Genomic DNA, 15,585 nt, shown 5'->3' with positions numbered 1-15,585 from the left:
GAGGCACGCACACACGTACAGACAAAGTGACTCACACGTACAGATACACACATCCCTGAGTCACATCACATGCTTCATTGCACTTTTAATTACCATCACAAGGGACATGGTGACAGTGAACTAACCACTGAACTCTGTACATGTACATATGTGTGTGTGTGTGTGTGTGTGTGTGTGTGTGTGTGTGTGTACCCTAGAGCTCACTTAAGAACTCTGCCAGGAGAAAAAAACGGACATCTTTCAAACGAAGGACGAGCAAGAAGGGACTGGATGTAAGTAACACTGTAAGACATTAAGAAAGATTGTCTCAGTAGTTATTATATTAATGAAGTTTCTTTGAGTAAATATCTTTTTTTGGTCACACATTTGTCAGCCCCTCAGAGATGCATCATTTTCTAAAATTAGTTCCTTTGTTCAAAACACAATAGTCAATTTGTGACTAGTTTTAGGATTGGAATCAAAAAATTTGTACCATTGAAACTAAGTTTTGCATCTCTCTTGCTCCATTTTGACACTGCCACCAACGTAGTAATTAAAATGTACATCAGTGGAATTATATTCATCACCCTGGCCGTGTTTCTGCTTCTGTGCCATATTTTTGATGTGTGCACCGAACAACAGCATTGCAGCCTTTCTCTTTGTTTCCGTAGGAGTCCAAATGGCGTCCGTTTATGTTGAAGCCCCTTCCTTCTCCTCTCATGAAACCCATTTTGGTTTTTGTCAATCCCAAGAGTGGGGGCAACCAGGTCAGGAAATATTTTGATTTATTTTAGTTTTGCATACCCAGAAGCAATCTCTAATTTCCTGTACATACAAGTGTCGGTGTAGGCAGTAATTTAAAAATGTGTTGATACATAGGGTGCCAAGGTGTTACAGATGTTCATGTGGATCTTGAACCCCCGACAAGTCTTTGACCTTTCACAGGGTGGGCTCAGAGAGGCGTAAGTACCCCATCTTTGGATGGTTTAGAATTTCTTTGAAAAATAATGTTCTCTACTGATTTTGGTTGACATCAGTGTGGCTTGCTTCCTTTCAGTGTCTGTAATCAGTACTGTTATTTGCAGTTTTGGTCACTAACAATATTAGATTTTTTTTCCTACATCTGTTAAAATCTTGATTACACATTACATTAATGATATTGATTCATGATCCACAACCAGATTAAAAATGCTGTCCGCTAGTTGAACACTTGCTCATTGGTTGATCACTTTGTCATGAATCTTGGGCCAGTTATACAGACTCAGAGCTAATCAGTGCTGCTTTGTTCTTTTATTCTCTCAACAAATTATCAGGTTGGAGTTATATAGGAAAGTGCCAAATCTGAGGATTCTTGCCTGTGGAGGGGATGGCACGGTGAGACTATTCTGCTCATGTTGGACTGCTCTTTATGCTGTATTGAATTGTTTTTTTTTTTTGCCGTGTAATTAATGTTTATGTCTCACCATAGGTGGGGTGGATCCTGTCCGCTCTAGATGAGTTACAGATGAACCCACAGCCTCCTGTCGCTGTTCTTCCTCTGGGAACAGGAAATGACCTCGCCAGGACGCTCAACTGGGGTGGGGTGAGTTCCTAGCCTTGACTTCTACTATAGAGTTGACAGAGAGCAGCAGGACATTGTAATGTGTCAGTGTAATAACGTAAATGTCCAGGAATAGCTTACAAAATAACGTGATAAGGTTGGTTTTGTTTTGTGCGAATATAAAATAAGTTACACTTAAAGCATCCAGTGAATGGACGTAAAATTGCACTGGAATTTTTTTATAAATTATAACTTTTTTTTTTTTTTGCATATTCAGTCTTTAGTCACTTGTTTGCAGTTAATGATGTTCATACTGCCAATGATACTCTCAGCTGAAATCCTATCCTCTCAAGTTAAGGATGCAATAAAAACACGTTTTCCACTTCATGAATAAAATATTAGATAAAAGAGGGCTACAGGAAATTGGAAAAAATAATTTAAACACAGCACAAACATAAAAAAGTGAATCAAAATAAATGTATGTACAGTATATAAATAACATGTAAGCATAATAAATCCAGACGCTACCTATCTGACACCTCGAGGTGCTACAGAGACACAGGTGGTCTGCAATAGGTTTTGTTTTTGTGCTTCTCATCCTCTAAACTCTGACATGTCTGCCATCTCCACAGTGCAACACATTTACTTAAAGCAACACAGTTGTCATTGCTCAAGTTCTGTTCAGTTACTTTTTGTTTGTTCTGCATTAATGCTGTATGTAACTCTTTCTTTAATATTATATATATGAACGCACTGATATATTACCTGAACGTTGGTATCTGATATTTGCTGATAATGTCATATAAGGTGTCTGATATATAAATCTATGTTCATTCATAGATAATTTGATGGAGGCCTGAAAGACTTCAAGGTAGTAGCTAGTTTTATATTTATAGTAAAGATTTGTTTCTTAAGGGGGGATAAATAACACAAAAAAATACAAAAACTAACATTAGTTTGGGCATCAAGTATTGGTCAAAATGTAATTTTACATATCGTGAGAAGGGAGAGACATTATTTTCCATTTAGTATTGCATCTTTTGTATGTGTCTACCAGACCACAATGACCAGCCAGAATGCATTCATAACTGCTATCATCTGAGCTCTTAACACCGATGAGCTTTCTGCCCGAGTCGTTTTTTCTCTTTTTGTGAAGAATGAGCTGTAGAGCATTTACAGAAGTAAAAGATAATGCATCGTCCTTCTTTATTAAGGCTCTTTATGCTCTTGGAGTTTGTTACTATAACAGGGTGAAGTGCTGAACCATCAAAAATCTGCCTATTGACATGCACATATTGCATAACTGCAGTAGAAGAAGAGACCTTTCATGCACCCACGTTCCTCCATTATGCTTTTCTTTACACCACTTATGTGGGCTCCAAGCAGTGATAGTAGATCAACAATCTCACTGAATCACTTTTGACTCTTGAGTCAAATTCTGTGTTACTAGATCTGTAAAACTACCAAAATTACTCAGAAATGACTAAATTATTTAAATGTATCATAAAACATATATTTTTCCTAACATATCATACATTAATCACTTTGAGAAATGTGTTTTCACAACTGGTTTAATCAGTTTTTGAAGGACATTTTAATTAATTTTGCAGACTTTAAATTATGCATCATCAAGCTACTGCAATACTTTATGAACTAATCCCCATGAGACAAGAACACTGATGCAGTTTCTTATCTTGAGCCTTAACTTCTGCATGACAGAAATGTTCTAACAATGGAGAAGGAACGGCCTACTTCATGAGTGAGGATGTGGACCCAAAATTATTCATTATAATGTGACCAAAAGGAGAAAAACAGTGATTTAATATTCCTACAGGTATTGTCTGGTATTATGCGAGCCCTGTTGTGAATAACAGACTGAAAATAGATGAAGTCATTTCTAAAGATTCTTGTCAGGCAATGCTGAAAACTTCCTGACACATACAGAGAGATAGATGCTTTGAACAAAGATAAGACAGAGTGAAAAGTCTTATCTACCATGTATGTAATCAGTGTAATTATGATGTCTTTTTGTCCTCTATGTCACTAGCATTTTCTGTTTTCAGGGTCTTTATCCTCTTTCCTTTCCTTTCCTTTCCTTTCCTTTCCTTTCCTTTCCTTTCCTTTCCTTTCCTTTCCTTTCCTTTCCTTTCCTTTCCTTTCCTTTCCTTTCCTTTCCTTTCCTTTCCTTTCCTTTCCTTTCCTTTCCTGTCCTTTCCTGTCCTTTCCTGTCCTGCCCTGTCCTGCCCTGTCTTCTCCTCTCCTCTCCTCTCCTCTCCTCTCCTCTCCTCTCCTCTCCTCTCCTCTCCTCTCCTCTCCTCTCCTCTCCTCTCCTCTCCTCTCCTCCTGTGACTGTGAATGTGAATGTGCCTGTGACTTGCTGTGTCACAGTGTGAACTCTGCAGTGTCAGTGTTAGAGGTCCTTGATGAGCGCTACTATTATCAGATTGTCTTTACACAGTTCTGTCTTTTGTGCACTAATTTCCTGACCCTGTTCAGCAGGAGAAATAAAAAAAAAAACAGAGGAAAAGACAGCAGAGGAGATGGCAAGATTAAAACAAAGACAAAATGTTATATATTAGAGAGACCTGACCTGAATAGTGACTGTGATAGAGGACAGAAGGGAAGAATAGGAGGCGAGACAGAAATGAACTGATCATCAGAAAAAGTAGCAAAGAGTGATAAAAGGAGAAGAGAAGTGTGTGCGTTAAAGCTTTACATGATTGTACACATCTTCACCATCTTCATAAGTGTGTTTATGTGGCAGGCTTTGAACTGTCTTTGCTCTTAATTGGTCATGTTGTAGATGATGCAGCCTCAGTGATTTCCTAATCAGTACATGTTCTTGCTCTTTGTTAACATTAGTCTCTGTGTTCTGTGTCAGACTCTTGTTAGGGAGTAGGTTAGGAGTAGTTTTCACCTTACAAACACAGAAGTTCAAGTACTGGCTTGTTTATGTTATATAACATCCCAGTTCTCTCACTACAGGGTTACACAGATGAGCCTGTGTCTAAGGTTTTATGTCATGTGGAGGACGGGTCAGTGGTGCAGCTGGACAGATGGAATCTTCTAGTGGAGAAGAGTGCCTCACAGCCAGAGGAGGGCACGCAGAAGGTCTGAAATCAGCTCAGACTCAGTGTGCATGTTTGGCGTGTGTGTTTATTGTTTCTATATTTATTGTCAAATCTTTCAGAACTCCTTCTTTTTTTCCTGAAGGATATACCTATACTGTAAACTGTAATAATAGTTTAACTTTGCTAATGAAAAAACATTATAATAATGATTTACATCTTCTGCAGTGGAATACTGTATTGTCCAGAATAAACTTAAGATGGTGTAGTGACAAAGTCTGTACTAGCACTGCGTTCATATAGACACAGTGTTTGTAAGTAATAAGTGGAGTAGTGCTTGAGGCATCTGAAGGCTTACTTTAGTTCCATTTCTGCAATAAAACTGAAATGTACAAAATTTAGACAATACACATTACTGCGCTACAAGAAGTTGTATATTGAAAAAGGTCATAGATTTAATAAGCCATTATAAGACGTAAAAGTGTAGGTTTTTCTTTCTGATTTGGACTGGTTGTGTTAATGTCTATTGGTGACATTGTGGGGACAATAGACATTTACATAGTCAAACTAACATTAGCATACCAACTTTATTTATTAAGCGCTTTAAAAACTTTACAGCTGGCTCAAGTGCTGTAAACGAATCCTAAAACAAGTGAATAAATAAGTAAAACAGTGATGACACAAGATACAGTGTGGAATAAGAACAACAAAATACAACCATCATAAAAATAAAGACAAATTCAAATCTGGTGAAAACAACATAGAAAATCTAAAAAACATCTCACTCATTGATTAAAAGCCAACGAGAAAAAGTGCGTTTTTAGACGTGAGTGCAATACAGGCAGAGACTGAGCCTGTCTAACATCTAAAGGCAACTGGTTCCACAGCTTTGGGGCAGCAACAGAAAAGGCACGGTCCCCACGAAGCTTCATTTTAGTTAACATTCAGTCTGTCTGTACTCCAACAAGTTCACATTCATTTAAAAGTAGAGTTGACTTTCTACCACAGAGTGACCAATTTGTCTGTTTGGCGTAAATTCTACATAATAATTATTTCAGCAGATTTTGGCTGCAATAATGTCCAGTAACTAATGTTAGGGTTGTCCACTGCTCAAAAAAAAAACCAAACAAAAAAACTGGTCCTACCTCCAGTTCAATTCCAGTTTCAGTAATTAATTACTTGATGCTTGATGTAAAGTTCAAGTGTTACATAAGTCAGAGATAGTTAATTTCTACCAGTTTTCATTTCTTTTCAAGGAGGACAGAGGGCAGGGTGATATCACCATATTTCCTGGTCCAATCTGTCTTATTATATATATATTTTTGCAAACTATATATTTTTTAAAATGTATATATCCTTATGAGTCTTTTTATCTCGATCTTCTTGTGGTACAATCTAGTACTTGCTGATTCACACTTGGACTGCTTTTGGCTCAGCAGAATTATTAAAAAATACTCTCCCCCAGGCTGTTCAACCATTATGATTGATTATTCTTGTACATTCCCTCACAAATACAGTGTATTTCTTCCTGCTGCATGACCCATGCAATTTGTTTGTGCAGATCTTTAAATGTTAATGGAGAGAATCAGAAAGTGATCGCTCGATTATAACTTAATACAGATGTAGGCAGGTATGGTACTGCTTGCTTCAAGACAGCTTTGTGATGAGTTACATGAATGGTTTACCTTGTAAATAAAAAGCTTTACCACTGATTTGAAACTGATTTGCACATCAATACAATGTCCTCACAGTTAAAAAAATAACTGATTTTTTTTTCTCTTTTTGTAAAAATCTGTACAAAAGGCATTTTTATATATACAGAAGTTCACAATGTATGATGGTCACGAGCTGTGTGGTTTACTTATTTACTGTCCACTGATGGATAGATGGATATATGTTTCATGCTGTTACAGTGCAGAAAATGTGAATATATATAGAGTCAATATATGATTTAATACTAAGGAAATAAACTGAAACATTGATGCTTTCTCTCGTGTCCTCAGCTGCCCTTGAATGTGTTCAACAATTACTTCAGTTTGGGCTTCGATGCTCATGTTACCCTGGAGTTTCACGAGTCCAGAGGTCAGTAACTTTCATTTTAATGTCTCACATTGTTTTCTCTCCATTTTTAGTCCATCAAGTTCTTTTTCCACTCAAGTCATCATGCTTTAATGTTGTAAGCGAAAGATGAGCGGAACTGAATAAATTATTAAAAGATAGATAAACATATCGTCATTCATGCGTACACCAGTGAGTCAGATTAGACTGCATCTCTTGTATTTGTTCATATCTAACTCTGTTGTCTTTGCAAGACTTTAATGTATTCTCCCTTCTTTCTTTCTCTGTGTATGACTCTGTCTTTCCAGAGGCCAACCCAGAAAAGTTTAACAGTCGCTTCCGCAACAAGATGTTCTATGCAGGAGTGAGTGTTTTTCAAAGAAATTCATGGAGCATTTTTCTTTGCTCTGTTTTTCTGTAAACGTTCCATGCAGGATTCAAGAAAAAAACACAGTAAATGGATAAACGGTTACGGAGCCTCGGAGTAATCAATACCGGACTGTAGAAAGGCAATTAGTGAAAGGAGAAATACAAGGAGAAAGAGTACAGTAGAGAGGTTCATAAATAAAATAAAAGGAATATAGAGCAGTATTAACTGCAACACGAAATTGACAAAACAAAGTATATGAGGATTCTTAAAAAATGAAATGTTATTTTATGCCATGGAGTTTTAATTTTATTCCTTAATCTGGTTGCATGTGATATTACTTTTCCTTGCAGCTTTCTCTTCATTTTGGATTAATAGGATCAGTAGTGCAATATGTATTTTATTGTGGTTGTGTAAGTTTTGAAATGATCTCATTCAAGTCAAAGCATTAAAGAGTTTCTTGACAATAGTAAATATTCAGAGATGGATGTAGCTGTAAGGAGAAAATGATGGGTGGGAGCTAGATAGGAAGCATATTGAGGCGTTATCTCTTTTTAATGAGGCAAATGTAATGAACTGCAATTGTGTTTGATTGTCTGCTTTTCTGTGTGTGTGTGTGTGTGTGTGTTTTGTGCATTCTTGTGTCGGTGTAGGCTGCGTTCTCAGATTTCCTCCAGAGAAGCTCCAGGGATTTGTCCAAGCACGTCAGAGTGGTGGTGAGTGTTAACACACTCTCTCTCAGTCTGTATCGTTTTCAGTGTCGACATGTCTGGGCAGCAGGTCGGCCTGGTGATTAAAACGGCCGTCCTTCAGCTGCTCTTAACTTCCACCCTGCTGAAGTGTCCTTCACTGACATCTTGTTTCCTTAGCAAGAGCTGCTCCGTTGCACCTTTGTCACTAACCTCGCTACTTGGACCAGGGCAGAAAGTAGAGAATATTATGACTAAATTCTAAACGTTTTTAGAAAATGTATAGTTTGTTGCACATAAATGTCAGAATTACATGCTTTTACACTATTGACTGCTAATATAAATGTCAGAAAAGCAGATCAAAACTCCTAGCATCGTGCTGAAAGCCTCCATCTTACAAAGATCTTTTTCAGACATTTAAGATCTATTTTATTCACTTCTACAGTGTTCCACATTCTGTTAATGGTAGTTGAAAGGACATGTATGATGTTGCCTTTGACTTGTATTGGTTACATTCTGCTCCCACTGCCCACTTAATGTAAGACCAAAAATGAGAACAAGACTGAGAATAAGAAATGAAAACTGAGAAGGAGGTTGGACGAGTCATGTTCAACCAGCTACATGATCTGAGAGTGAAAATGTCTATGCAGTACCATCAAGAAAATTCAGTGAACAGTTTCATTCCCAGTTTGTTTATAGGTTGTTTTGGGGGGGGGGGGGGTTATACATATTTTGTCACAATATTGAACAGATGGTGGTTTATTTCAGCAGTGTTCAGTCTTTTTCCGTATTTTTTTTTCTTGTTTGCAGTACTAATTATTATTGGAGCCTTTATTGTCTTTGTTATTTGTGAAGTGTGACAAGATAGATGGCTTGTCTTACTGCAAAGGGATTCTATCTTCAAGTACAAGTAAAGTAACCTGAACCTGAACCTGAACATGACCTGAGTTCAGGTTGTTCACGTTCAGGTTTTACAAAGCTCAGTTTTCAACAAATACATGTTTGTGTTTGATGCCCATTTCTAAACCACTTGTCCAAGCCTCAGATTTTGTACAAAATAAACTACTGTTTCTCCAACTGGATTGTAAATGTCTTTTTGCCTTTGGTTTTCTCAGTGTGATGGGACAGATTTAACTCCTAAGATCCAGGAGCTGAAATTCCAGTGCATTGTGTTTCTAAACATTCCCAGGTAAGTGAATATCTTGACATAAGATGCTGTTTTTCATTTAGATGCCTCGGTTTTGTCTTTGTATGGAGCTGGAACCAAAAAGTAAAGGGAGAGGCAAGAATGATGAACCACTGACTGATTGAAAATGTGTTAAATATTGCAACATTATGTCTATATTTCTTTATTACCTTCAAAGTGGAATCGATGTACACGTGTCTGCCTCTCATGCGATCATTTAACTGTCAGTGTTCATCTACAGCTGCCAACAGTGGTCATTTAGGGACAATAAGCACCATTTTTATATGATCATTTTAATGACCACAAATATCCACCTAATTATAATTACAGTGTTCAGTGTTTCCTCTTATTACTGTATTCCCATCAGAGTGGAAAAGCTTTTAACAGTATTAAGATAATCAGAGACACTTAAACTCTCCAGTGGACGCTGGACTAATGAAATACCTTTAAGTGAATCAGTGGCTCCTTGAGGCAAGGACAGCCAGTCTAACTGAGGTCTTTGTACTCACACAGAGGCTGTGAAGTAACAGAATTAATAATAAAAAGAGAAATCTGTGCTGTTTTAAAGGCTAGATGAGACTTGTCTGTTTTCAGTCCTCTGTCAATAAGCAGATTTTGGGTTGAACCGTTTTGAAAAATCATTTTGTTTATGTGTGCAACTTAATGAATGCAATATAATGGTGTGGTCAGCGCTGCAGTATTGTTACCATTTGTTAATTATGTGTGCGTTCATGTGTAGGTACTGTGCAGGCACCATGCCGTGGGGAAACACAGGGGACCACCGGGACTTTGAGCCTCAGCGCCATGACGACGGCTGTATCGAAGTTATCGGCTTCACCATGGCCTCACTGGTGATGGCAAATTAAAAGAAATTCTTGAAATAAAGAAAGAATAAGTAAAAGAGAAAGCCAACAACCATCCGAAACAGCGCTGTTATGTTTTCTCAGTACAAATGTTCTTTATCCACCAGGCGGCGCTGCAGGTTGGTGGTCACGGAGAGAGACTTCATCAGTGTCGAGAAGTCGTCCTCACCACCTTCAAAACTGTACCTGTTCAGGTGAGTGTGGAGCCGTTCCAGTTTCAAATCCAACACTGATCCTGATGGGTTTAAAGTGTTGACTGATTATGTCCTCACTAGTTTAGGAAATAATGAAGTTTTGGAAGTTTACCTTTTTTTTCCCCCGGAAATGTATTTGTCTTATTTGTAAACTTCTTTATTTTAGCCGAAGGAATTAAAACGGTGTGTGTAATAAATATTGAATAAAATTTTGACAGTGTTTTTATGTCAGCTGGTTCAGTTTTTCCACAAAGTTTTTTTTTTTTTTTTACATTAAATATGTTTTATTCTTAAAACAGGTGATACTTTTTATTTTTTGACAACTTTTTATTTTTACTTCAGTTAACACATATCTGCACTTTCTACTAGTAACATTTTCAAACTAGGCTTGTTAGTTGCTAGTTTTAATGAATTTGGGTGGAATTATTTATTATTTTGGATATTTTCACACTTTCCCAAAATGAAGACCATTTTGAATCAGTGCATACCGTAATGAAAACATAATGAGATGCACTTTCAAAATATATAAGATAATAATATATAAGAAGACATAACATCATAAAAACACAAATGTAGATTTAGTACTTGATTCCAGTTTAATATTATGCTGATCTTTGCAGCCTTAAGTCAAAATAAAGGAAATGAGTGCAGAGTTTTTATTCAGCAACATGAAAACAGAGTAGTGGACTTAACAAAACATAAAAGACATAACATAAAACAGACATAAAAGAGAGACTGGCCTGTGGAGAAATTCATTATGTTAATGTTCTTCATTTTCAGTCTGTTGTTTTTGCTTTGTTTTTTAATCTAAATCTTTTTTTTTTTTTAATTTTCAGGACATAGTGCACAGGTGTTCAGTTTTTACAGACAAATTATATGAATAGACGCATGTCAACATCTTAGCTCATGAAGAAAAAGGAAGAGAAATACTAAAGAAAAAAACCCAACAAAAAACAAAAAATAATCCCCAGTCACTGCCAGTGAGCTTCTGAATATCAGTATTAGCCTGTCATAACAATGATGCATGGAGCGTAGATTGGTAAGCTGTGATAATGTCAAATGTTCAGAAGGCCTGAAACATGTTTAAAAAAGGCCCCCACGCCTCCTAGAACTTTCCATTTCAATGCTGAAGTAAATACCTGACTTTTTCGAGCTTCAGGCAGGACATGATATCTGTCAGCCATTCTGTATGAGCGGGTGGAGTGGGATGTTTTTCCTTTGTTTGTTAGTCTGCACGTTATATTAATATGGTGTCCACTTTGCACAGTCAGAAGAAACATCCTTCAAAGGCCTACTTTCTATTTTTATACTTGAGGCAGGATATTTTTTCACATTTACTTAAGTGAAAACATCAGTATATCTACTTTTTCACACAATTACCTGTACTTCTCCTTGTGTAAAATAAGTGTGTATGGTATATCGGCTAGTGGTGAAGCTACATCTGGATAGTTCTTTGATTCTTTGATTATAATGCTGTTTGTGTTTTTGTGTGTGTTCAGGTGGATGGTGAGCCATGTCGACTGGCTCCATCAACTCTGCGCATCTCCCTCCGAAATCAGGCCAACATGGTCCAGAAGAGCAAGAGACGCACCTCTGTGCCCCTGCTCAACGAGTGAGCCACCAACACACACACACACACACACACACACAAAGACAGAGGAACTAGGCCAACAGTGTTGTAAAAGCCCGGGTTGCACTGAGTGAGTCACACAATCTGTTTAGTGGGAGCTGACATTCACTCCTCTCAATGTCCCACAGCTCCGTTCAACCACAATCAGAGGATGGATATGTATCACATCCACTCAATTTAATCAAAACAAAAGCATGAGGAGTGTGGGTTACACGCTGACATGTTATACGTTAAGGTTTTTCCTGTGGCAGCCCCTACTCTGACTCTGTTAACTGAGAAGCATCGGCTATTGATTTGTTTGAGGGCTGAAGCAGTAGAGCAGTATTGTTGCTGCCTGCTCTATTCAGGTTCATTTTGGAAATCATGATGTGGCTACTAACAATTGTCTGCCTCCTCCTCCCCTGTACTGTAGCACTAATAGTTCTTTGTGTATATCTTTGTGTATATGTGTGGGTCTACTTTCAACTGTCAACCAGCCACAATAATTTTGTCTGCATGTGAGAGAAACATAGATAGAGAAGTTATTACTTGTTGTAGCAGCAGTAGCTAGTGTCTCTGCTTGATGTACTGCTATGCTACTGTGCTATCAGTGTTTGTCTACTTACCTCTGGGCTTTTCTCCGTCTGTCCCTCCTTCTGTCCCTCCTCTTCTGTTTGTCTCTTCATTCTCTCTCCCTCTCTCTTCAAAACATGTCTGAAATCTTTTGGATTATTTATTGTTTTCATTTGTTTACTCTTCTGCGGTTTTCCCTCTCCCATTCATTATTTGTTTTCTCCTCTCCTTGTCTTCTTGTTTCTCCTCTTTTATTTCCTCTCCTTTATTTTCTCTAATTCCCTTCATTTTTGTTCATTCCTTCCTCTACGCCATACATTCCTCCTCTCTTCTGTATGTGTTTGCGTGCGTGTGCGGCCGTAGTATTCAGAAGGTGTGTGCAGCTGATCTGCGCCGCCTCTCTGCTCCCCCCGACTCCTTCTCTGTGTAAGTACCTTAGCCCCGTGTCAGTCGATGTATGTGATGTATCTGTCTATGAATGTTGTGTCATGGTTTGTTTCAGGTTTGACCAGTATTCAATATATCCTTTTGTGGAAACCAGTCATCAGTGTTTTCCCATTCTGATATAATGCATTTAATGGAGTTTGATGGTTTTATCCACTAATTACCATATACATAAGCTAATTGAAAATAAATACTAAATACTAAAAATCAATCATGCATTATTCTTTTACACATACATCTATAAACTGCATATGATGACAAGAAAAGCCTTTACAGATTTTTAAGTTGTTGATTTTTAGGTAACATTCAAAATTTCATATGTAACTAGTTCTAAATAAAAAATATTGTATTTTCACATTTAAGATTTTCACTGCTGCTCTGCAATTAGCTTATTGGTTATTATGGTTGTTGTTTTCTTGTTTGTTTGTTTTTTCTTTTTAATGGATTAATTTGGGAATCATAAATAATCTGTGCATGTTCTAGGTCCAAATTCAAGTGTCTTGCTGTAAACTATCTGGCACTTACTGAAAAAACTGGTAAAAGGGAGGTAAATATTACTTTCTGTGTGAACACTACAATGCCTGGGAATTGCTGACAAAAAAGCAGGTGTAAATTGCGTGTTCAAATCAAAATGGTGGACTACTCTTGGGTTTAGGGTTATGGTTCCAAGAGGTGTGCGGGTCTGGACCTGATACATGGGCTGAAAAACATTTGATACATATGCAAAGTCGTTGTGCAAAGTAATTTCAGGGGTATTCATGTGTATTTAGTCCTACAAAAATTAAGTGAAATCATTAAAAAAAGAATAACAGTTCAGTGCTTATCTCTAAATAACCCAACGCTTGCTAATAAAAACAACACATTTTTATCTAATATATTAAGGGAAACACAAAGTGAAAGTCCAGTTTCAGCGCTGCTTCAAACACTCATACTGGTCAAACTGTTGTTGAGTCATGTCTTGTTGCTAAATGTGAGTGTTAGTTGTGTATGTCTGTAATAAGTGGACTAACTGGGAGAGAATGTACTGTATGGCAGCATGCAGAAGCCTTTCCATGTTTCACTCTGCTTTTGGCTCCTCTCAATGTTTTTCCTACTGTCATCTCATTACCTTTAACAATAATCTGGACTGTTCTGTTGACTGTACCGCCACAAACTCTTGGCTCTCATTTGATGTTCATGCCTTTCTCCCCCAAAAATCTGCTTTCATACTTCTGCAATGAAGATGTGCTGTTAATGTACCTTCATTTGACAGACTTTCACTACCTTTAAGGTAAGGTTTTAGGTTTTGAGCATTGAGACAGGGCAGATACTGTAGGAGAAAACAATTCTGTATGACTAAAGAGCTTGTCCTTTCATTCGCTGAAGGCATTACTGCCCAGAAACGCTAACATATTTGCCTGTCACAAGCTCAAACAGAGAGTCTAACTGTGCCCCTGTGGGGAGTGTTTACTACTTTATAAACCTCTAGAGTAGACCTTCAGTCAGAAACTCCAGGGCAATAAACTGGACATGAGCCCAGATCTCATCAATTACGTGAGTCAGATGAGGATTTAATGTTTGGTTTGTGACTTGTGTATGTTTGCGTGTGTGCATGTATGCATCACGTCCTTACAATTATGTGTTTGTCTGATTCGTGCATCTGCTTGGCATGATTGTATATTTGTGTGTGTGTCCATGTACACGCACATATGTGTTTTTTCCAGTCCTCATGCAGTTCCAGATCGCCTGCGTCTGCGGGTGAATCGCATCAGCCTGCAGGAGTACGACAGACTGCAGTACGATAAAGAACGGCTGCGAGACATCTGTAAGGCTGTGTTTTCTCAAGTCAAGTGCTTTAATTAACTGTGTCGATGCATGATTATCTAAGAGGTATGTTTTTTCAGCCATCCCAGTCGGCATTGTGGTGGTGAGAGGAGACTGTGACCTGGAGACATGCAGGCTTTATATTGACAGATTGCAAGAGGCAAGTCTAGCAACTTTATTTTTATCATCAATGGGCTCATTATTATTTTAATTCTCTTCCTCCTCACTGTTTTTCCTCTGTAGTTTCTTCCTCTTCATCATTTTTTCATGATTCATGCAGCATCTTCCCTCACTCTCGGTTATTTATGGATGGATAAGTGACAAACACCACTGGGAAGGCGGAGCTGTTTTTAGCTGTGTGTCTCATGTGGGAAATGTTCACTAACTAAGTTAACATCTGTGGAAGTTTGTGATGCAAATGCTTTGGCTGTCTGTTAACCTTGAAACCTGTCTGCTGTGCTTGCTAGGATTTACACCAGGCGCCATCTACTGGCCACAGAGTGCACTATCAGGTATATGACTTTTGGGTGTCTCTGTAGGAGAAGTTTGACTATTGTCATGTGGGAAAGCTATCAGAGCTATTTGACACACATTAATGAGCTAGAATTAACTCTATTAAATATTTGACTCGATAGGATAAATCACACATCAACAATTATGATAATTTTATGTCAAAAAACGTTATTTATATTTTTTAGGTGAAGGTAAAATGCTGTAATAAAATACTCTGTTGGAAATTAATGATAAGATCCACTGAAAGCACAATAGAATGAATCAAATATAAGTTTTACAGACTGACACCCATTAACCCCTAAATTCCTGGAGCTAATTTCAGAAACTAAAATAACACATGCTGGCTTTTGTCCAAATCAATAATGTCTCATTGTCCTGATTGTCTCCGTCTTGTTACTAATTGTTGAATAGCCTACAATTAAAAAAACAGCACACACTTAAAAATAACACCTCTTTCTTTGTTTGCGTCTGTCAAGACCTTTCTTTTTTGCTTTCTCTTTGTTCTGATAATCCTGCATCTTACCTCAATATTTGGTTAATAGTTTGGTGAAGGTGTTATAATGGTCACAGTGTCCTACTCTGTCCCTGCAGGACGAGACCAGAGGAGTCCCGAGGACCAGTTCAACCAGTAGACTCTCTCCTAATTGGAGCTTCTTAGATTGTGAGTGACGATAAGACACAAAAGGGAACAGAGATGTT

The 15,585-nt window shown here is 37.7% G+C and overlaps 1 protein-coding gene across 9 annotated transcripts in view; it reads left to right on the top strand.

Moving 5' to 3' along the window:
* Nucleotides 1-15,585, top strand: part of dgki (diacylglycerol kinase, iota) — a 67,331-nt gene that overhangs the window by 42,103 nt on the left and 9,643 nt on the right. For 6 of the 9 annotated variants that reach the window (XR_003936941.1, XM_030150472.1, XM_030150471.1 and 3 more), the window contains exons 9-26: nt 198-272; nt 651-746; nt 859-941; nt 1,293-1,353; nt 1,448-1,561; nt 4,505-4,630; nt 6,591-6,669; nt 6,954-7,009; nt 7,666-7,728; nt 8,817-8,890; nt 9,627-9,738; nt 9,858-9,944; nt 11,444-11,556; nt 12,490-12,552; nt 14,274-14,374; nt 14,454-14,533; nt 14,841-14,885; nt 15,478-15,547. Coding sequence is in view for 8 of the 9 variants with exons in the window: in XM_030150472.1 (XP_030006332.1) it covers nt 198-272; nt 651-746; nt 859-941; nt 1,293-1,353; nt 1,448-1,561; nt 4,505-4,630; nt 6,591-6,669; nt 6,954-7,009; nt 7,666-7,728; nt 8,817-8,890; nt 9,627-9,738; nt 9,858-9,944; nt 11,444-11,556; nt 12,490-12,552; nt 14,274-14,374; nt 14,454-14,533; nt 14,841-14,885; nt 15,478-15,547 (1,498 nt within the window). In the remaining variant the exon portion in view is untranslated. The remainder of the gene's footprint in view (nt 1-197; nt 273-650; nt 747-858; nt 942-1,292; nt 1,354-1,447; nt 1,562-4,504; nt 4,631-6,590; nt 6,670-6,953; nt 7,010-7,665; nt 7,729-8,816; nt 8,891-9,626; nt 9,739-9,857; nt 9,945-11,443; nt 11,557-12,489; nt 12,553-14,273; nt 14,375-14,453; nt 14,534-14,840; nt 14,886-15,477; nt 15,548-15,585) is intronic. The other 3 variants (XM_030150477.1, XM_030150476.1, XM_030150473.1) reach the window with 2 other exon arrangements.

The sequence above is a fragment of the Sphaeramia orbicularis genome, chromosome 12 (assembly GCF_902148855.1).
Source record: "Sphaeramia orbicularis chromosome 12, fSphaOr1.1, whole genome shotgun sequence".
Lineage (NCBI taxonomy): Eukaryota > Metazoa > Chordata > Actinopteri > Kurtiformes > Apogonidae > Sphaeramia > Sphaeramia orbicularis.
The sequence above is the reverse complement of the archived record's forward strand: the minus strand, read 5'-3'. Positions and strand labels throughout refer to the sequence as shown.